Genomic DNA, 23,628 nt, shown 5'->3' on the forward strand with positions numbered 1-23,628 from the left:
TAATTCAGGGTTGGCTCCCATTTATAATATGGCTGGGGTAATTCAGGGTTGGCTCCCATTTGTAATATGGCTGGGGTAATTCAGGGTTGGCTCCCATTTGTAATATGGCTGGGGTAATTCAGGGTTGGCTCCCATTTATAATATGGCTGGGGTAATTCAGGGTTGGCTCCCATTTATAATATGGCTGGGGTAATTCAGGGTTGGCTCCCATTTGTAATATGGCTGGGGTAATTCAGGGTTGGCTCCCATTTATAATATCGCTGGGGTAATTCAGGGTTGGCTCCCATTTATAATATGGCTGGGGTAATTCAGAGTTGGCTCCCATTTGTAATATGGCTGGGGTAATTCAGGGTTGGCTCCCATTTGTAATATGGCTGGGGTAATTCAGGGTTGGCTCCCATTTGTAATATGACTGCTGTGATTACAGGTTAGCTTCCATTTGTAATATGACTGCTGTGATTACAGGTTAGCTCCCATTTGTAATATGGCTGGTGTGATTACAGGTTAGCTCCCATTTGTAATATGGCTGGTGTGATTACAGGTTAGCTCCCATTTGTAATATGGCTGGTGTGATTACAGGTTAGCTCCCATTAGTAATATGGCTGGTGTGATTACAGGTTAGCTCCCATTTGTAATATGGCTGGTGTGATTACAGGTTAGCTCCCATTTGTAATATGGCTGGTGTGATTACAGGTTAGCTCCCATTTGTAATATGGCTGGTGTGATTACAGGTTAGCTCCCATTTGTAATATGGCTGGTGTGATTACGGGTTGGCTCCCATTTGTAATATGGCTGGTGTGATTATGGGTTGGCTCCCATTTGTAATATGACTGCTGTGATAACAGGTTAGCTCCCATTTGTAATATGGCTGGTGTGATTACGGGTTGGCTCCCATTTGTAAAATGGCTGGTGTGATTACAGGTCAGCTCCCATTTGTAATATGGCTGGTGTGATTCCGGGTTGGCTCCCATTTGTAATATGACTGCTGTGATTACAGGTTAGCTCCCATTTGTAATATGACTGCTGTGATTACAGGTTAGCTCCCATTTGTAATATGGCTGGTGTGATTACGGGTTGGCTCCCATTTGTCATATGGCTGGTATGGGGCCGGGTTGGCTCCCATTTGTAATATGGCTGGTGTGATTCCGGTTTGGCTCCCATTTGTAATATGGCTGGTGTGATTATGGGTTGGCTCCCCTTTGTAATATAGCTGGGGTAATTCATGGTTGGCTCCCATTTGTAATATGGCTGGTGTGATTATGGGTTGGCTCCCATTTGTAATATGGCTGGTGTGTTTCTGGGTTGGCTCCCGTTTGTAATATGGCTGGTGTGATTCCGGGTTGTCTCCCGTTTGTAATATGGCTGGTGTGATTACGGGTTGGCTCCCGTTTGTAATATGGCTGGTGTGATTACGGGTTGTCTCCCGATTGTAATATGGCTGGTGTGATTCCGGGTTGTCTCCCGTTTGTAATATGGCTGGTGTGATTCCGGGTTGGCTCCCATTTGTAATATGGCTGGTGTGATTCCGGGTTGGCTCCCGTTTGTAATATGGCTGGTGTGATTACGGGTTGGCTCCCATTTGTAATATGGCTGGTGTGAATCCGGGTTGGCTCCCATTTGTAATATGGCTGGTGTGATTCCAGGTTGGCTCCCATTTGTAATATGGCTGGTGTGGTTCCGGGTTGGCTCCCATTTGTAATATGGCTGGTGTGATGCCGGGTTGGCTCCCATTTGTAATATGGCTGGTGTGATGCCGGGTTGGCTCCCATTTGTAATATGGCTGGTGTGATGCCGGGTTGGCTCCCATTTGTAATATGGCTGGTGTGAATCCGGGTTGGCTCCCGTTTGTAATATGGCTGGTGTGGTTCCGGGTTGGCTAGTTTAGGTCAGGAATGAGGCCAGTATTCCATCATTTGACAAGCTGTTTCTGAAGTCAGTTTTGTTATTCCACACCATGCTGATAACCCTCTCCTCACCATCTCACCAGCATTGGAGTGTGGAATAAGCCAAACCAGTTGAGCTACCAGTGCAAGTTTTGAGAATATAAGTCTTTATACCAATATAATCTTTATACTTTATACTAATATGTTGAGAATATAATCTTTCAATTTGGTTTTACCAATGTAGCCCCAGATCAAGTCCTGTGTGTTTGGTCACCTCCGTTGTCATGTAAGTGGATGACGGCACCCTGCCATATGTCCTGCAGGATGTCACTCTCTCCCAGCAATTAGTACTCTGTGAATTCCTCTTGTAGTTTCTCCACTTGGTCTAGTGAGTGACAGTTCAAGCCAGAATATGACTGAAAAACTCGGTGTTATTAAATACGCATGATGTTTTTGACTTGAAGTATACAAACGATGCACGCTTCAGCATAATCTCACAGTCTTGTGGAATTCCTTTCTTTCTTTCTTTCTTTCCTGTCCCTGGCATTCTCCGGTTTCATCAGCTTTGCTCGTGTTGTAAGTCCAACAAATATGGCCTTGTCTGCAAGCTGATTGTCGATGGGCTTTAAATCAACATCTGCCAAGTCTCCGTTGGTACTTGTCATTATGCCAATCTGCACAAACTTTCCAAAAAAGGTTCTGAGAAATGCGGGCATATTGTTCATGCCATATCCAGTTTCTTTGTACATTGTCTTCTCACTTTATTTTCTCAAAGATACCTGAAGCAGTTGCTGATCGTCTACCTTCTGTGCCACACATGTTCAGCAAATTGGATTCAACGCTGCCCCTGTCCACACCAAAGACTCTCATTGTTGAAGGGCTCAGCTTTTCATGACTCAAACGAACAAGGTTAGCTCGAACCTCGACCAGTTGGCATGCTGCTCGATTGATTGGCTGGGTTGCTGTCCACCTACTTGAGTGTTCCAGCAGGTTGCTGCTTACTTAGCTCACTCGTGTTTGTTTCAAGGTACACGTTGGCATCCTGTTCCACCTTTCTTTTTACCACCTTGTACTTCAGCATATTAATTGTTGCTTTGTTCTCCTCACCACCGGTTCTCAGAATGACCAAAAGGCGTTGAGAGGAACCTGAAGTGTGCGAGGACTGAAGGGATTCGCTGAAAAGGTTATTCCATAACAGCGACGCTCTTCTCGCATCATCCGCTGCAAGGCTTGACTCGATGTGGTCCATCGTCCACATCCATTTCTCCTTCCAGGAAGCTGAACCTATCGCTGAACAGTTCTCAAGTGCAGACGAGTGTTATCAAAAATTGCAAAAAAATATATCCGTGAATTTCCTGTGCACTTATCTTCTGCATCACCAATAATGTGACAAGAGTTGGAATGTCTTCTTTACTGAGGATTTCTTCCACAGTTTTATTCCTGGCACATGATGTCATTTTTATTTCTGAAACAAAATATGTATTGTGAGATAGTTGATATTTACTAGTGGTGTCACCGGATAATGAGAAAGCGTACATGTGATTTTGCGATCAAAGACAACTTTTTACTCAAAAAGTTGCACAAATGGGGGCTAGGAGTTATGGCTAGGAGTTAGGGCTAGGAATTAGGGCTAGGAGCTAGGGCTATGAATTAGGGCTAGGAGTTAAGGGAAGGAGCTAGGGCTAGGAGTTAGGGCTAGGAGTTACGGCTAGAAGCTATGGCTAGGATCTAGGGCTAGGAGTTAGGGCTAGGAGCTAGGGCTATGAGTTACCGCTAGGAGCTACGGCTAGGAGGTAGGGCTAGGAATTACGGCTAGGAGGTAGGGCTAGGAATTACGGCTAGGAATTAGGGCTAGTCGTTAGGGCTAGGAGCTAGGGCTATGAATTATGGCTAGGAGCTAGGGCTATTAATTAGGGCTAGGAGTTAGGGCTAGGAGTTAGGGCTATGAATTAGGGCTAGGAGTTAAGGGAAGGAGCTAGGGCTAGGAGCTAGGGCTAGGAGTTAGGGCTAGGAGTTAGGGCTAGGAGTTAGGGCTAGGAGTTAGGGCTAGGAGTTAGGGCTAGGAGTTACGGCTAGAAGCTATGGCTAGGATCTAGGGCTAGGAGTTAGGGCTAGGAGCTAGGGCTATGAGTTACCGCTAGGAGCTACGGCTAGGAGGTAGGGCTAGGAGTTAATGGAAGTAGTTAGGGATAGAGGCGCTACGGCTAGGAGTTAAGGGAAGGAGCTAGGGCTAGGAGCTAGGGCTAGGAGTTAGGGCTAGGAGTTAGGGCTAGGAGTTAGGGCTAGGAGTTACGGCTAGAAGCTATGGCTAGGAGTTAGGGCTAGGAGTTAGGGCTAGGAGCTAGGGCTATGAGTTACCGCTAGGAGCTACGGCTAGGAGGTAGGGCTAGGAGTTAATGGAAGTAGTTAGGGATAGAAGCGCTACGGCTAGGAGTTAAGGGCTAGGAGCTGCGGCTAGGAGCTACGGCTAGGAGTTAAAGGAAGGAGCTAGAGCTAGGAGCTACGGCAGGAGCTACAGCTCGGAGTTGAGGGAAGGAGCTTGGGTTGGGCTAAGAGTTAGGGCTAGGAGCTATGACTTGGAGTTATGGCTAGGAGTTAAGGGAAGGAGCTTGGGCTAGGAGTTAGGGCTAGGAGCTATGACTGGGAGTTACGGCTAGGAGTTAAGGGAAGGAGCTTGGGCTAGGAGTTCGATATCTTTGTTCCTTTCATATTTCTTTCTACTTTTTCATATTTCTCTTTATTCATTCTAATACTTGCTTCTTTATTTTTCTCTTTCTTTATCTACCTGGCTTCGAAGAAGTGAATTCTTTCAGAATTTTTTTTTTCTGTAAGGCTCACTTGGCTGCGCTTGGATGGGTTTGAGGGTAGAGGAGTAGCGGCTAAAACCCGAATCCTATCCAGGTTCCTCCTGTTGACTCCATCTTTGCTCTTTACTTATTTAGGGTTCCTTCTAATAACTCCAATGCATTATTTGGTTTTCTGTTTCATTGTCAAAAACTTTAGCTGACCCTCATCCATGTACCCAAAGAATGGCCTAAAGCGAGATGTAGCCCCCATTTGTTGGCGCTGCATCAGAACAGACATTTTTAGTAAAGTGCAACTTTGTCACTGAACAGGACAATATACGTGAGAGCTCATGTTACCAACTGAGCTAACCTGTCTTACCGCTGCACTTATTTTGAATTATGCACACCTTGCACTCCTATAAGCTTCCTTCCCTTCCCCAAAGCCTTGTTTTATGGAATTTTATTTGCCGCAGAACACAACTGTCCTTGAGAGAATGTTTTGGTTGTTTTTGCTTTGGCCTTGCTGTGCATGCAAGATGTTGCAAAACGGATCTCGTTAATTTGAGCGTTTCACAGCTAACAGCACTTGACTATGCCAAGTGTCGCTTCCAACATGAATTCTTTCTGCCTGGATTCCTTTTGTGGGTAACACATGATTGGGCAATTTTAATTTCTTTCTAATTACTTCCTTTTACTTTTCGACTCATCGGTGTCTGTGTATATAGTTAATTCCAAATGACCATATTTGTACTGCTTTGTTCATGCATGAGAGAGCAAAAGTTCTAAAGCAGGATAGAAAAGCATAAGCGGAATTGCGGGTCAGGCGGAGGAGGAAGTTTGGGGAAAAACAAAGGGATGGAAAGGGATGAGGATTTATTGAAAAAGTGTTTGCATCAGATGGAAAAGATGGTGTCAGTATGCTTGATGGCACAGTGGACTGATTACAGTAATATTTCCACAGGGACGTTGGCTTTCTTCACTTTTCACTTGGATAACCACCACTTACGAGCCGCACAACTCCATCTGCCTGTTTCTTACCAACTGCTCGACACAAAGATGGCCTTCCTACTACGTTTGCTTAATCATAATGAGCCTATCAACCAAAGCCTCATTTCACACCAACAGCCTTTTACCATATTGACTGGCGGCAAGAGGCCAGCTGTACGGGCCAGTGTGGGTCCGTTCTCTTCCTTGCAGCGCGTTCCCAGCTTACAAGAAACCTGGCAAAGTGAGCATTCTTTTGCAACTAATGAATATCCAAGCAGCCTTGGGGCATTTATTCTTGAAGAAAACATATTTTCACAGCATCCAGAGCTTCGTGTGCTCTTTCATGTTACCACCGGAGAGGCAAGCCCCATTGAGGCATCCTGTGTTTTCCTCATGGCTAACCATGGAACAGAGTTTGTTCGGACATCTTGTCGCCCCTCAGGACACACTGCAGCATGCCTTGCTCAACTTACTTTGCCACAATATTGGTTTGAACATTCTGGATTAGCAGCTGCTGACCGAGGTGGCCAGCCCAGTGAGGTAGAAGTTTATTATTTGGCACAAGAGGGTGTGGAAAGAGTTGACAAGGTGAGCCATGGTTTGGAAGACTGCGCACATTCCCTGCAGAACCTTCCTCGGAGTACTGGGCATGACAGTTGGACATCTCTCGGGAGGGCTTTGCTCCTCCGCGGCCGGGCACCGGAGCCATTCATCATTGTGAAGCTCGGCCATGGCTTGGTTGCCCAAATTCCATATAACCCCTCCAATGCCCAGGAGGTGTTCATGATTTCCATCATTACTTCACCTAACTCCTCGATTGACCAATTCACTTTGAGGTCAGTTTATCTTTTGCCTTCACACTTTCAAAAATTTTATAAATTATTTGTTATGATCTTTCTTTTTTACATCAGCATTAGATTTGTTACGATCAGTCATGATCCATTTGTTGTCCCAGGTCTTCCACGAGCCTCGACCATGTGTACAAAAAATGTTGTTGGACAATGAGTCTTTATTGCATGATAACGATGATGCCACACCACAGTGGTCAATATAGATGTACAAACAATGTTGGTAAAAACACCAATCAAACTATTTTACAAAAACAAGTTTCAACTTGTCCTAAATCTCCTTGTGGAATTGAGGTTTATGTTTGCTGCACTGAAGGCCATGATGGATTCTGAATGCCCCATGTCCCACAGACATGTTCTAGGTATGTTAACGCAATACTTTCTGGAGGTCAAAAACATGTTTTGCTGTTTAGGTCCTGCTATGGTTGGCTCTAATAGTTTCTCTACTCTACAATATGGGATTAGATGATATAAAAACTCGTATTTTATGGATTTTTTTTAACCAGTTGAAAATGTGAAAGGACACTTACTACAGGATACAACCATCCCAAGTCCATGCAATGCCAATGATCATGTTTGAATGCAAATGCAATTACTGTACCACATCGCACAATGTCGCACGTTTTGGTGCAAATTTTGTTTTGTTTTTGGCATCTCTGCTGTGATCACCAATCTCTGATATAAAATCCCCAAAAGCTTCCATATAATCTTTCTTGAAGCTGATTCCAGTTATACCTCCGCCACCGAAGGTGGATGAATATTATGTTTTCACTCCTGTCTGTTTGTCTGTCTGTCTGTGAGCAGGATATCTCAAAAAAGTTGTCGACGGATTCGGACGAAACTTGGTGGACAGGTTGGGTGTGTGACAAGGACGAATTGGTTCGATTTTGGTGAAGATCTTGGATCCGGATGCGAGATTTTTTTTTTTAATTACTAGTGATTTTTCACCATTGGGAGATCATTCCTATCAGTGAGATACAATGTAAACTGTTCGGCCTGGTGAAGGAACGTGCTCTACCGAGTGCCAATCTAGTTGTTTTTGGATTAGTATAGAGTGATTGTCAATGTGAATCAAATGTGCAATATTGCTAGATTAATTATGGATCGTAAAATGATATGGGAATGTAAAACGTGCAAAAACCTGTTTAAAAATGTATCAAGATCAATGATAACATGTCACCTTGCAAAGTTAATGTAGACCATACAGTGTGAAGAACCCAGAAGAATACTGATTATTATCAAGCAAGAGTTCAGATACAACTCAACGATGAGGCCAATTGAGCCATCATACCTCCACCAGGTCAACACCACATTCATTCAATCTGTCAGTTTATCGAGTTAATTTGGCGAGGGGTTGGGGATTCGAGGAGTTACCTCCAAGCTTCATGTCATATGCAGAGGAGGGAAGAGAACAGCAGGAGCAGGTTCAAGGACATTACCGGCATGATCTATCATATGCATACAAATGGAATATTTAAAATCAATATGGAGGAGAGGAGGAGGGATGATTACAGTTGGGTGATGAGGAATGAACAACCACTGACAACATATTCACCTACTCATGTGTATAATCAACCATACCTATGAGCTACCTCCCATTTACTTCCCAATATCCATGTATCCTACTATTTCCAATGCTTCTGATGTAATTCCAGGTTAAATATGATCTCCTATTTCTCCTGCCATTACCTTTCCAAGGTAAGCATTCCATCAATTAACTACTCTGAGTGAAAGACCATCTTCCCCCAAAGCCTTTTCACATCCTAACTCTCCTTTTCTTTACTCGAAGACTGTGGCACCTGGTCCTGTCCATTCTGCTGAAAAACTCTTCTGTGTTTATTTTCTTTAAATGTCCTTCATTATCTTAAATGTCTCTATATATCATCCTTTCTCAGTTATGGTGACCAAAACTGTACATAATATTCGAGGTAAGGCCTCACTAAATTCCTGTACAGTGTTAACATTGCATCCGCCAATCTCTTGCCCAATCGATGAAAGTATCTAGACTTTCCTGAATCCAATGACCTCCCCACACCAGCATCCTCTGCTATATATTGTTACGGTTTTTAGAACCTTCACTAGTAAATTCTAGTAAATGTTTCCCTTATAAATGATCCCCTGTAAATATCCCCATCAATTGGCTTTGTTAAAGATCGCACCCTAGTTAGTCCATGTACAACACGTAGAGAACCATAGGACCTCTCTGTAGTTATTTCATTATTATGTGTTTCAGTTAAGGATCTGTTCCCAATAGTTGAATCTGCGTTGCATTAATCAAATAAGATAGGCCCCTTCAATTCCGTTCATTTTGCGACCTCCCTCTCCAAGCGACGCCATTACGCGCCTCTGCCAGCAGCGTTCGCTGCCTTAGCACTCGCTCAAGCGCCGCCATATGCCATGCAGTTAGGCCCGAGAAAGGAGGCGGAGCGCCAAGAAGAAGGTGTGGCCACATCATCCATTCGTCAAAGGCGTGGCCGGTAAGCCCTCACCAGCCAACCAGGGCTGAAGGAACATCGCTGGCAGGCGTGGCTTTTTGACTCACGGAGTGATCGCTCGTCGTGTTATATAAGCGCGAATGCAAAGCCCTTTCACGAACTTGGATGGGAGAGCGCTGGTTGTACTGAACTGGTTGGAGGCGCGCACGTTGTAAACTCTTTGATGAGAGAGCGCTGGTTGTAAGAGACTTGTTGAAGAAGGGTGCGCTTGTATTAGAGAACATTGGAGAGGGTGCGTTTGGCACGAGCGTGCATTTATTACATACGCCACAGGACACCAGCTTCCCCCCCACTATATGAACTGTCCGGTCGCGTTCAACCATACGCGGAGCTGCCTGCCGGGTTTCGCCCACGGGACCGGAGCCTGGACCCCATCGCCGGACCCTCTACCTGTTCTACAATCCAGCTACAATCCCCGTATGAGTGTGTTTGTTTGTCCGGGGTATAATATAAGACTGTTTTAAGGCTGCCCTGTGTTCTGCTTCTTCTTCTCATTGTAAATGCCCTTCTTTTGTTTCCTCTTGTAGATAGTAAATAAACCTGTGTTCTTCCTTTACCCTTTTTGGTTCTTTGGCTTCCTCTCATCTGGTCGCTTTAGTCTTTTCCCCATTGAGTACCTGTGGTGCGATTTGGCCAACTGCTTTATAGTCGGGTTTAGTCTCTTGCTAACGGCCCGAGTCGCAGCTCGCTTCGCTCGGCGCAATCCAATCATGCTGCGGCCCGGGTGGGAGTATTTCCTCGCTTACGGCCAGTGGTAGTAATTAGGTATTAAGACAAATTGGGCTTACAACCCTACTTACCATCGACCGGAAGTGACGTCATACCCCCAGGACCGGTCAGACGGCCAGCTTAACAGGACAAGGGGATTAACCTCCCCCCCCCCCCCCCCCCTTGCTAACGGGAGTGCCGTCCCCCGGATCCATAACAATATTTCACTACCAAGCTTCATGTGTTATGTAAATTTGGATAACCCATTGTCCATGATATATATCATTGATGTAGATTATAAATAACATGAGGGAGAATTGTTTTGCAATAAATTCCCCCCACCCCCCCCCCCCCCCCATCAAGTTTCAGTTCAATATGTTAAAGGATATGGGGAAAAATCTGGAAATTTTGCACCAGTAAACACATCCCTTTATTTGGGCGGTGTATAATGCGGCGTTCGCTGCCGAACATAAGAAAAAGAACCCAATGTACATGCACAAAGCAAAAACATGCATATGGCTTATGTGCATATATAATACATTGTGATATACCTGGGATCATTCCAATTGCACTGGGCCATGGATTAACACCCAGGTCTAAGGCCTGCTGATCTATGCTGCTCATTATAGGAAAAAGCAATTCTCCCTCTGGTTAATCTCATTATAGGTATGTTATTTCACACTATTTCTTTATCTCTGTCTCTTCATCTTTTTAATCACAATCCATGAAATTTTACAAGGCATGTTTTTATTCAGATTCCTCCATTGTTCTCATAATATTTTGGGTTTGACGGATTCAAGAGTGGAAATGAAATGAGTTGAACCAAACTGAGTTACTCAAATCCGCCGGTCCTATCCTGAATCCAATGACTTGACAAAGTTGTTGGTTAACATCCGCTTATAAATCCACTCGACCACCTCCCACAATACTCTTGGATGCGTTTGACTCCACCCACCAGAGAACCGAAACAAAATAATATGGCCGCCATCTTGTTTTCTGGTGGGCCAACCATTATGCCTACAGTATCTGGCCTTGGAGCTTTATCTTCTCCCAGCTTTGCTAAATTTACCTTTACTTCCTCTTCTCCTACCTGGAACTCTTCTAAAAGCCCCTTGCTCACCTCATTTATGGATTCTCTCACCTCCTAGTAATTACACTGACTTTTTGTGTAAATATTGAAGCAAAGAAACTATTGAATAAGCATGCCATCTCACTTTCATCACTCACCAATCTCCCTGTAATATTTCAATGGCCGCACACTCGTCTGAACCTTCTCTTTAACATCTGTTTATGTAATGCATTACTTTTATGTTTAAGATATTGGGTCACCCAATCATAATCGGGTTAGTTGGACTTTAGTGGAATATCAAGACGATTGATGTTGGCAGATGGAGTAAATATTAACTGAGGACTGTAATTTTCCAATGATGGGCCAAAATGGCTTCCTTCTCTTATTGTTTGACGTCATACAGACCACACGTTACATACCCTCAGTGTAGTCCTGCGGAGACTTTGCACCCATTGCACATTGATTTTATTTCTGCATACAAAAAGTAAATATATAAATGTTATTGGTTTGATTGGCCAGCACGACAGAGAATCAAACTTCAACGCATTGGTGCCAATGTGCCCGCCAAGCTCCACCCCAATCCCCGCCAAGCTCCACCCCAATCCCCGCCAAGCTCCACCCCAATCCCCACCAAGCTCCACCCCAATCCCCGCCAAGCTCCACCCCAATCCCAACCAAGCTCCACCCCAATCCCCGCCAAGCTCCGCCCCAATCCCTGCCAAGCTCCACCCCAATCCCCGCCAAGCTCCGCCCCAATCCCCACCAAGCTCCGCCCCAATCCCCGCCAAGCTCCGCCCCAATCCCTGCCAAACTCCACCCAATCCTCGCCAAGGGGGTTGCCCAACAGACGATGCTCAATCAACCAAAGCACCATCTTTGTTTTTTTGGGGTGGGGGGGTGGGGGGGGGGGGCTTACAGCAATTTTATTTAAAAGAATGGATTTTTTTACTGTGATGCTAACCTTCCACATGTTAAAGTAATGTGGGATAGAAAAATTCAGGTAAATTGGCCCAGGTGTTTGGAAACGTATAAGGAATAAACAAATAGACTTCAAGGATGCCAGCTTGCTGACCTGTGCCTCCATGTAGTCTTTCACCATGCTTCATTATGGAGACTTGTCCGCCCTGTCCTTCAACACCATGCCTGGTTTCTCCTTTTTGTGGATGAGTGCATGTGGTGCTGAAGGTTTCTCCATTTCTATATTAAGCACATTGGTTTTGGATTTCTTGTAAGAGTGCAGTTATCTCTATATTCACTGTTTCAGTCTATCATCCTGGGACTTTTCGTTTCTGGTGTCTCCTGTGTCAAATAAACCTATTACTTATTAAGAGATGTGTCATCTGTTTCTCACCTTCTCGTACATGTGATCCAATTTTGTCAGCGATTTGTAGATCCTTCAGGGAAAGGTTAAAAACACTCATTACAAGAGGACGGCGGGTTACAGCACTCGTCTCGGTCAGTTGAGGGCAGGGAGGGTAGGGGAGAAGCTGCGTGTCCACTCACTCAAATGTGGTTTCATTTGATTCGGCCAGTCAAGGAACAATATATTGTTGAAACCTGCAAAAGGAGATAACAACCAACGTGACCAATGGTGAATCTCCATGTAATATCTCAATGGCCGCACACTTGTCTGAACCTTCTCTTTAACATCTGTTTACTTGATGCAATTCCTTTTATGTTTAAGATATTGGGTCACCCAATCAAAATCGGGGTAGTTGGACTTTAGTAGAATATCAAGAAGATTGCTGTTGGCAGATGGAGTCTATATTAACTGAGGACTGCAACTTTCTCTGTGATGGCCCAAAATGGCTTCCTTCTCTCATTGTTTGACGTCATACAGACCACATGTTACATACCCTCAGTGTAGTCCTGCGGAGACTTTGCACTCATTGCATTGATTTTATTTCTGCATACAAAAAGTAAATATATAAATGTCCAGAACGGGACCTCGTTGATGTGTATATATATATACTACATGACCAAAAGTATGCGGACACCCCTTCTAATTAGTGGATTCGGATATTTCAGCCACACCCATTGCTGACAGGTATATATAATCAAGCACACAGCCATGCAATCTCCACAGACAAACATTGGCAGGAGAATGGCCCGTACTGAAGAGCTCAGTGACATTCAACATGGCACCGTCAAAGGATGCCACCTTTCCAACAAGTCATTTCGTCAAATAAGTGCCCTGCTAGAGCTGCCCCGGTCAACTGTAAGTGCTGTTATTGTGAAGTGGAAACGTCTAGGAGCAACAACAGCTCAGCCACGAAGTGGTAGGTATACAAGCTCACAGAACAGGACCGCCGAGTGCTGAAGCGCACAGTGCATAAAAATTGTCTGTCCTCAGTTGCAACACTCACGACCGAGTTCCAAACTGCCTCTGTAAGCAACGTCAGCACAACAACTGTTCGTCGGGAGCTTCATGAAATGGGTTTGCATGGCTGAGCAACCACACACAAGCCTAAGATCACCAAGGGTAATGCCAAGCGTCGGCTGGAGTGGTGTAAAGCTCACCGCCATTGGACTCTGGAGCAGTGAAAATGCATTCTCTGGAGTGATGAATCACGCTTAACCACCTGGCAGTCCGACGGACGAATCTGGGTTTGGCGGATGCCAGGAGAACGCAACCTGCCCGAACGCATAGTGCCAACTGTAACGTTTGGTGTTGGAGGAATAATGGTCTGGGGCTGTTTTTCATGGTTTGGGCTCGTCCCCTTAGTTCCAGTGAAGGGAAATCTTAACGCTACAGCATACAATGACATTCTAAACGATTGTGTGCTTCCAACTGTGTGGCAACAGTTTGGGGATGGCCCTTTCCTGTTTCAGCATGATAATGCCACCGTGCACAAAGTGAAGTCCATACAGAAATTGTTTGTCGAGATCAGTGTGGAAGAACTTGACTGGCCTGCACAGAGACCTGACCTCAACCCCATCGAACACCTTTGGGATGAATTGGAACGCTGACTGTGAACCAGGCCTAATCACCCAACATCAGTGCCCGACCTCATTAATGCTCTTTTGGCTGAATGGAAGCAAATCCTTGCAGCAATGTTCCAACATCTAGTGGAAAGCCTTCCCACAAGAGTGGAGGCTGTTCTAGCAGCAAAGTGGGGGGGGGGGGGGGGGGTGGAGGGGAACCAACTCCATATTAATGCCCCTGATTTTGGAATGAGATGTGTGGTGTTCAGGGGTCCACACTTTTTTTTCATGTAATGTATATATATACTGTATATACAAGACCTTCTGCTCTTGCATCCTCTGCCCTCTGCATGCTTTGTTGTTCCACCCCTCCCAGGTATCTCCAGGATGCACACAGTTCACCAGCTACCCTTTACTAGTAAAACTCCCAAAATTGACAATTTCTGCTCATCTCTACTTATTTGTTGCTATTTTTTTCCAACTGTAGAAACCAACTTCCACATTCCCTTCAATCCCATTCTTCCCCCAGGTATTCAAGACAGTTGTTCACCACCATCTCAGATCATCATCCATCCAAAACTATTATACACTTTTCTACAGCGGTTAAACAGCCCTCCTCCCTCTCCCACCCCTCTTCCCAAATTTTGCTTCTGTATTCATCTTGTCTACCCCTTACATCCTCCTCATACCCCCCATTCTTATCCACATCCCTCATTTGGCGGTCTCCGTGTATTTTGTCCACGAGTACACCCGTTCCCTAAGGGAGCGGCAGGAAGGGTCATTCTTCTCTTTGATAAATAGATTACATTATATCTTGGGTCAGGTCTTACCTTAGTTCTAGGGGGGGAGGTGTCTATTTACCAAGTTACTTGTAAAGAGGTCGCCAAGTAGTTTAGGCATTCGAGCAAGCCCTCGATTCAAAACTGTTGATAAGGAACAGCTGGCTTGGCAAGTGCTAGCTTGCTGCTTGGTAATTGAACACACCCCCGGTTCCCTCCCTTCCATTTTCATGCAAAACATCAGAAGCGACTGTTTCAAAAAGGCCACCACAACAAAAGTCCACGTTAGCGGCAGGAAGGGTCATGCTATTATTATTCATCCGTGTGTGCCATATAGACAACAGTAGATCTTCGATCAGGTGCGATCGTTGAACTGATAAGCTTAGACATGTCCGGATTCCTCCAAATGTCTTTATTTGGTGTTATAAACAACATTAACAGCTGTTTTAAAAGGTAATCATATATGTTTGTGGTTTATCATATTTTTACTCCTGGTAGAGGCAGTTGGCCCGTTTGCTCCCACAAAAACGCCATTATAAGCTATTTCTAAACGTTAACGAGGCGTTTCGTCAAGGAGGAAACACCCCTTGGGGAGGTGGGACGTTATTAGTAATAATTTTGTTTTGTAATAACATTAATTTTGTGCTTTTGTTATGAGACGCGTACTTGGAAAAACGCCATGATAAAGCTAGCTTAACACGGATATACACCTCAACACTCAAATCAGGGTTGGTGGCAGGAAGGGCATCCGGCCGTAAAACATTGCTTCAAAAAAAAGGGGACCAACAAAATCAACAACAACCACGGTGCCCGAAAAAGGCCAACCCCCGCTTTGCGGGGAAAAATGGCCTCTAAAGGCGGTTTTTTTTTATTTTTTATTTTAACTCAAACCCATTGGCGGGGAAATCCCCATTGGGGAGTGGGGCAAATTAATGCGCTCCAACCTTCATCGTGTGACACTTGCTCTTCATGTTCAGTTTGGTTGAGATTGGATAAGTAACGACCGAATGTATTGCAGTCAAAAATCGTGAGACAGACAGACAGACAGACACCAAATTGTGTATTTTTGTATGATGATCAACCCTCCTGTTGGAGTTTCCCCCTTCTCTTTCTGTTGTTCTTTTGTTATGTTGCTTCCTGATGCATTCTGTGTTATAGGTCTTCCATGAGCCTCGACGGTTAGAAACTTTGAGGGAAGTTTTATGAGTTGTACCTGAAATTGAGATGGTGCTTTGTCAAAAGCACAGACGTGGCAGCACTCTCGTGAGCATTCAGAAGTTATTCGTTGGAGGCCAGAGGGTAAAGATCCTTTAATCAAAGAATTACACAAACACCTCTCGTTTTTATAGGAAACGAGGCAGTTGTGCAAGAAACGAGGTGGTTTGAGGATTATTCTGTGAAAACTTGAAGTTTCTCCAAATTATTATATTTTTGACTGAGAGGATACTCGGATGATAAGTCAAGGTGAATAGAATCCTTTGTGCAGTCTTTGGCTCCGAAGGTTGTGAGGTCATTAATGTTGCATGGTTGTGGGCCAGTGCACCGGCCACAACGGAATGGGATTTTCTGACACTGGCAAATAAGTTACACATCTCAGCGGACTTTGATTTGAAGTCATCCATCGCTGCACAGACAGTGGAGCCTGAGGAACCGAGAAAAGGGAGTTTGAACATTTTTTATTTTGCGTCAAGAAAGGTTTTCCTTTGCGAAGAGTGAGATGATGAACATAAATAATTGTGTGAATCGCTCAGCTTGTATGGAGCAGTGATGGCCAGGTCGTTGCTGTTACAGGTGTTAGCTTGCGTTGATAACACCGCCCAGTGTACTGTGCACATGTACTTCCGCTTCCGGAGTGATCTCCGGGCCGGGGGTGCCGGACGCGAAACATGGATTGCTCGAACTACTAACGGCTCCGTGTCCTTTTACACGAGCGTCTGAAACATGGTGTCAGAAGTGGGATTGTTGCCTCCGTCTGAAACATGGTGTCAGAAGTGGGATTGTTGCCCCCGTCTGAAACAGTTGCCTTTGTCACTTTTCTTGGCATTATTATTCCAGTCAGTGATTCAGTTGTCAGAAACAAAGATGAAAGCCAGAGTGATCCGCACTTGCTCAAAGTTTGCTGCGCACAGACAACTGGAATAACATTCAGTGTCGAGTGGGATGAAGTCCTCAGCATGCAGACTGCAAGGTGCAGCTTTCGGCAATCGGCTGTTCTCTGCAGAAACTTGGTTCCAGGTGACGAATGGTGCCTGATGATGCAATCAGCATTCCTTATCGACAGGTGTTTCTATGACTATCACAGACACTTCATCAAATTCATGGCTTTTGAGTCGCGAGAATATCTTTATCGAGACCAACGTTTCGCAGCCGGATTTATCAAACGACCCACCAGTTTCTGACGTTTGGCCGATGCGACTCCCTGTTATCCCCTACTCGGGTTGAAAAAAAAAAAAAGACAGGAATGTGGATTTTTATAAATTTATTGTTGGGGAAAACTGGGCAATACTGACGACAGGTGTAACAAAAAGGCTGGAACCTGGGCCATTTTTATTCCCTTTTTGCACACGTGTCAATTTGTGGACTCGTCTTACTCGGCGAAGATCGTAGCACACTTCTTTTTTTTTTTGTATACAAGATCGAGGCTCGTGTAAGACCTAACATTAATGACAAAAAAGCGCTAAATGACAAAGAAAAAATAGCACACAAACATACAATAAAGTGAGCGGGAGACAAGATGGGGAGAGAGAGGGAATCACACAAGTACAACAGCAGAGAACAGGGACATAGGGAGATCTGTGGGGGGAGAGGGCTTGGGGGGAGGAGACGTGGGGGGTGGGAGAGGTAAAAACCACATGGACATAGCTATGACTTCCAGGAAATAAGTCGGTATTTCAGAAAAGTGGATCTGGGGTGAATTAACGGGGGTAGAAAAGATCAAGGTTTTGGATGGGGGAATATAAGAGATGGTGGTGAACAGCTGCTTTAAAGACCTGGAGGGAGGAGTGGGATTCTTTACATCGATCAGCTATTGACATCTAGCGCTATTGACGTCGATCAGCCTGTTTCTATCTTTAATTTTGATCACTACTGAAATTGAGAATGCAAGTTCACATGGGTAAGTCATTGGGAACATCACTCGGATTTGCGTATTTAGTGCACAGAGCTCGTGACCCACCCGGAAACTCATCCACGGACCACCGTTTGAGAAACACTGATCTGGACTCGACAGTCTACCTTTGGATTATCATCAACAGTCTGTTTAGTGACGAGCCCTATCCCATGTTGCCAAATACAGTAAGCTACAGGCAGGAAACATTGGCATTGCTTTAGCATTTCATGTTGTGGAAACAGAAGAGTATTGTGCAAGAAAAAGCAAGAAAACCTAAACAAGGGGGATCATATCTGTATCAATCATACACACTCCCTCCTCTCCCCCAACTGACCTCCTGACCCCCATCCTAAGCACTCCCGCTTACTGCAAGAAGTTTTCAGGCAATTTTCCAGCAGACAATTTTCTATTTTGGAAAGACATTGTTGGATCGTTCATCCCCATTTGAAGCATGGCATGTTCTGAGATGCAGCGCTTGCTGCTTGCATTGCACCCCGGCTTCCGTTAAGGGCAACCCATCATGACCCGAACACTGGCCTCAGAGCCCGATGGTGACCAAGACACTTAGCGGAGTAATCTTCCTATATAATATTGTCTGACAAGTCTCGTTTCGTTCTGTGCTTCCACGGTAGCACTTTGAGGGTCTAGAGTGGCTCTTTCCATGAGGAAAAGCACCATTTAACAAACGTGGTGAGGCTCACTGTCTGCAGCAGCTGTCATAACACCATGCACAATAAGAATAAACAAATGAGCAACAGAAAAATGCTACCACAATATTCTCCCACAATATTCTCTTCTCCCACAATATTCTCCCACAATATTCTCTTCTCCCACAATATTCTCCCACAATATTCTCTTCTCCCACAATATTCTCTTCTCCCACAATATTCTCTTCTCCCACAATATTCTCTTCTCCCACAATATTCTCTTCCACAATATTCTCTTCTCCCACAATATTCTCTTCTTCCACAATATTCTCCCACAATATTCTCCCACAATATTCTCCCACAATGTTCTCCCACAATATTCTCTCACAATATTCTCCCACGATATTCTCCCACAAGATTCTCCCACAATATTCTCCCACAATATTCTCTTCTCCCACAATATTCTCTTCTCCCACAATATTCTCCCACAATATTCTCTTCTCCCACAATATTCTCTTCTCCCACAATATTCTCCCACAATATTCTCTTCTCCCACAATATTATCTTCTCCCACAATATTCTCTTCTCCCACAATATTCTCTTCTCCCACAATATTCTCTTCCACAATATTCTCTTCTCCCACAATATTCTCTTCTTCCACAATATTCTCCCACAATATTCTCCCACAATATTCTCCCACAATATTCTCCCACAATATTCTCCCACAATATTCTCCCACAATATTCTCCCACAATATTCTCCCACAATATTCTCCCACAATATTCTCTCACGATATTCTCCCACGATATTCTCCCACAATATTCTCTTCTCCCACAATTTTCTCTTCTCCCACAATATTCTCTTCTCCCACAATATTCTCCCACAATATTCTCCCACAATATTCTCTTCTCCCACAATATTCTCTTCTCCCACAATATTCTCTTCTCCCACAATATTCTCTTCTCCCACAATATTCTCTTCTCCCACAATATTCTCCCACAATATTCTCCCACAATATTCTCCCACAATATTCTCCCATAATATTCTCCCACAATATTCTCCCACAATATTCTCCCACAATATTCTCCCACAATATTCTCCCACAATATTCTCCCACAATATTCTCCCACAATATTCTCCCACAATATTCTCCCACAATATTCTCCCACAATATTCTCCCACAATATTCTCCCATAATATTCTCCCACAATATTCTCCCACAATATTCTCCCACAATATTCTCCCACAATATTCTCCCACAATATTCTCCCACAACTCTCTCCTTCACCCAGTTGTTGGCATTTTTCAACACACTGAACAAATTACAAATCCCTAGTATGGATATTGCTGGTAAAGCACTGGCAAACTACCCATTGGAATATTTTACAAGAGGCGGTTGTGGTTATTCTGGACATTTCTTCGAGCAGGCCACTGCCAGGGAGATCAAACAATTGAAACATAAACAGTTGAACAAAATTGGGAATGACTGACAAACATAGACGTTTAACTAACAAACATGCTCTCTTTTCACAAATAGTCAAGGAGCATGTGAGGTCCCTAAGTAGAGTACTGTATTCCAAGTTCAGTAATGCTTTCACTCCGATAAACTTGGAGTATCCATAAATCTAAATTCTGGCATTTCTAGACAGGTGTGCACACAAGACTTTGATAAATGTTACGTGCTTTGTCATAGCGAAACGTAGATTATTTACTCCACGTTTATTTAGGAGTAGAATGTTTCGACTGGAACAACTATGACATTTGCACAAGTATACCAGATAGTTCATCGGGACATGTCATCATATTGTCCCTCTTCCCCCAATCCCCCATCCTCCTCTTCCTCATGCACTAGGTTCATTTCCTCTATGTCGTAGTATTCCTCCCCAATATGGGAACAGCCACAGATGTCAGTGCAGCTGAACCCTGCTTTCCGCCAGGTGCATCTTCCTGATTGGTATCTCGTCTTGGCACAGCCGCACTTCAAGTGGAGTACAGACTTTGGTGCTGGAGGTTGCATGGTCATGATTGCAACCCACTCTGCCCATTTTAATTTCCAGCCATATTCTTGTGGCTTCGGATCTCAGGGTTTGCTGCGGTGTCATTGTTCCACATAATGGCCTGGTAGTGAGGAGTTGATGGTGGACTGTGTGCACCCTGCAGAAACCTTGGGGGGAAGGGGCAGTGGGTTGGACAAAGTACAGAAAGAGCAGAGGGTGCAAGACCAGAAAGGAGGCGGGAGAAGACAGAGAAACCACCGACCTGTCTGTGATTTGAAAGTGATAGACCCAGAGACTCCGCTTCATTGCAGGAGATTCCAATAATCTTGAAAGCCTTTTTTCCATGGTGTCAAGCTGCAGAGCAAGTTGTGAGGCAGGGGTGGAAGCCCAGGTGGGAGAGCTGTGGAGGAAGGCCTTGTCGGTGGATGTGTTCAGGTGTACAAAGGAATGATTTGGCATGACGGAGGATGCCCGGTCTGTGACTGTGTTTGGAGGACAAACTTTGAGATGTAGCTTGCCAAAGCAAGAACGTGGCTGATAGTGAGAGCCAAGAGTTTGTGTTACTGAACTTCTTCTAGAGGATTCTTAAGAAAGTGGATGGGAGGTTGTGATTGACAGTCCTTTCGGTGAGAGTGTGAGATTTGTCAGGACGTATTCCAAGTGTTTGACAAGTTTGTGATTCTATCAAGGTGTGCAGAGAGGGAACAGGTTGTTGCCTGCATATCTGAAGGATGAGGGATCAACTGGAAAACGAAATACTGAGTTGGAGTCATCAGAAGGAACCCAAAGAAGTAAAGAGCAAAGATGGAGTCATCAGCACGACCCTGCATAGGATTCGGGTTTCAGCCGCTACTCCACAACCCTCAAACCCATCCGGATAGATCAATTTCAGCAGTTACAGCAGAGCGTCACAAGCAAATAGATAAAGAAGATTTTCCAAACAGTCAGAGAGGAGTTAGCATTGGATGCCATAGGGAGAGAGTTTGTAGAGGAAGGCAGGATACCAGACTGTATCGAATGCGGGAAATATGGCTGGAGAGACGGCCCTGATCTCATAATGTCTGACATTGAGGACCTCCTTCCATTGTTGGGAGAGTATAAGTTATGTAAACACCATGTGTAGGGTAGAGTGGCCTGGTCTGAATCTGTATTGATGTTCTGAGGTGATGAGGTTGGAGAAATTTTATCTCTGATTTTATGTCAACTGAGATGATGGATTCCATGAAAGTAAACCGAGATGTCTGTAGTTAAGGTGGTCTTTTTGCACCTTGTTTATGTAATGCAATGATGTAGGCTGACTTAAAATCAGATGGAAGATTTGGTAAATTAGAGGGCGAAAAGAGCAGAAGGGGGACGTGCAAGAGCAGTGGAGCAGATTTTTAGGACAGGTGATCTGATGTTGTCTGGTCCAATTGCAGAGTCAGAGTCGAGGTTTGTAAGAAACTTCTCCATCTTCTCAGGTGCAAAATACTGTGAGTCAAAGAGCAGTTGGGTACAACAGGGGGAAGGTTGGGAACTGATAGTGCAGGATTGGGGACACAAGATTTGGAAGGAAATATAGAATTGAGGAATTCAGCCTTATCACGAGTGGAGCTGTGGAGCCAGTTGCAGAGAAGGAAGGGATGGAAGGGGAGCGTTCAGCAAAGCAGACTTACCAATGTACCACCAAATGCAAGAGTGAGACAAGTTTGAAAGTTCATGCTTGAAGCTAGACAGATGTTGTTTTCTGGCTCTTCTGAGAGTGGACACACACTTGGTGCGAGCTTTGTGGAATGATTTGAGATTGCCTCCAGTCAGATTTGCCTTCCAGGAGAGAAAGCACCAGCCTCACCACACGACTTACTGAAAGAAGGACTTTGGACTGAAAGAAGGGTCATATAACTGAAGATAAGATGGGATGGATCTGTGCATGAATGGAGCAACTTTCCGTGGAAGAAATGCCATTCTGAGTTAATATCAGGGTGGTAGATAGAGGAGACCAGTCCAGAAATTAGATGGCTGCTTGCCGTCCCTGTCAATCTGCCCGAGAAAAATGCCAGGACCCTCTGGAGTTTGGGCAGCTCTCTGAGAATATCCGGAGAGATGTTGACACTCACAAGCACATAATCAAATGAACCATTTGGAGCAAGGGAAGAGCAGGAGACATTTGCAAAGTTTGTCATCACCAAGTCCAGAGGGGATGATTTGCCATTGGGAGAAATTGTGGTCGGAAAGTTTACAGATTGACTCAGTCCCCTGGAGTGACAGAAGTCCATAGGTGAAGTGCTATGGCTGAGTTTGAAGTTGGTACACCTTACAGGTTAACTGTTCTATAGCAGCAAAGGTGTCATCAGTAAACACTGAGGTTGTGCCAAGGCTTGGAAGTGCAGTTATGTCATCACTGGAGAGCAGGTTTTGCCTTACCTGCAAAACTGCTTGTATTGTTGGAACCAATGGTGGCATTGAATCCTGGCAAGGCCGCGGCATTGTTAGGTGCAAAGTGGATCTCATTGGGATGATGCGGTGCCTCTCACCTGTTGTCGTTATAAAGTTGGTGTCCTTGCATAATTCCGGATACCTTTGGAGAGACAGCACAGAGACGTCGGTATCTGGTGAGTGAAGACCCACAGGCTGTTCCATCAGTGGAATGCAGCAGCAGCTTCCTATCAACTTCTTGATCACTTTGAAGGTGACTCATATAACCGTGAGTTGGTCTGCACCGAGATCCCCATCCCACTTCCATGTGATTTCCATTGGCGTGTGCCTTCTCCAGCATCTTCTCTGCCAGGTAGCAGGTGCGTTCCATTTTCATCTGAACATTTGACAGGAATCACTTCTTGGAATTCTTTGTGTCCATTGTTGTGATGGGATATCACCGCCCGACTTCCTCGCCTCCTGTCACAGGTTGTCGTCTTCAATGGCATAAGCACATTGTATTGGTCAAATATGAGGCACACTTCATTCACGCACTGTGCATACCTCCACGTCTAGGTCATACCTGTAATTCTCTACTCAGCTACAAACAGACACGTCGATTTGTTGAGCTTTCTTTAGCATGATGTATGTATTTTTAACTTCACATTAAACCTCATTCTGCACCAATCGGTCCTTTCCCGAAGTTTATTGACCACTGTTGGAGTTTGTTCAACACCATTCAAGAAGTGTATCCTTTGACTGTTCCATCAGGGTTAAGTTATCAATGAAATAAAGGCCTTCAATTGTGACATCAGCTGGTCTCCTGTTGTTACTTTTATAGCTCCATGACTGACAGCAAATGCCTCATGAATTAACATATCCATGACCAGGACAAATAAAACTGGAGAACCTGCGGTCAATCGCAATGCCTTTTTATGCCTCCGCTGACAAAGTCGCCGGAGGCATTATGTTTTCAGTTTGTCCGTCCGTCCTTCCGTCCG

The 23,628-nt window shown here is 44.6% G+C and overlaps 1 protein-coding gene across 1 annotated transcript in view; it reads left to right on the forward strand.

The window, feature by feature from the left end:
* Positions 1–23,628, forward strand: part of LOC137439879 (transmembrane protein 132C-like) — an 862,966-nt gene that overhangs the window by 284,236 nt on the left and 555,102 nt on the right. The window contains exon 2 of the mRNA XM_078768431.1: positions 5,631–6,492. Coding sequence (XP_078624557.1) covers positions 5,726–6,492 — 767 coding nt within the window. The 5' untranslated portion in view covers positions 5,631–5,725. The remainder of the gene's footprint in view (positions 1–5,630; positions 6,493–23,628) is intronic.

The sequence above is a fragment of the Myxine glutinosa genome, chromosome 14 (assembly GCF_964187855.1).
Source record: "Myxine glutinosa chromosome 14, kmMyxGlut1.1, whole genome shotgun sequence".
Lineage (NCBI taxonomy): Eukaryota > Metazoa > Chordata > Myxini > Myxiniformes > Myxinidae > Myxine > Myxine glutinosa.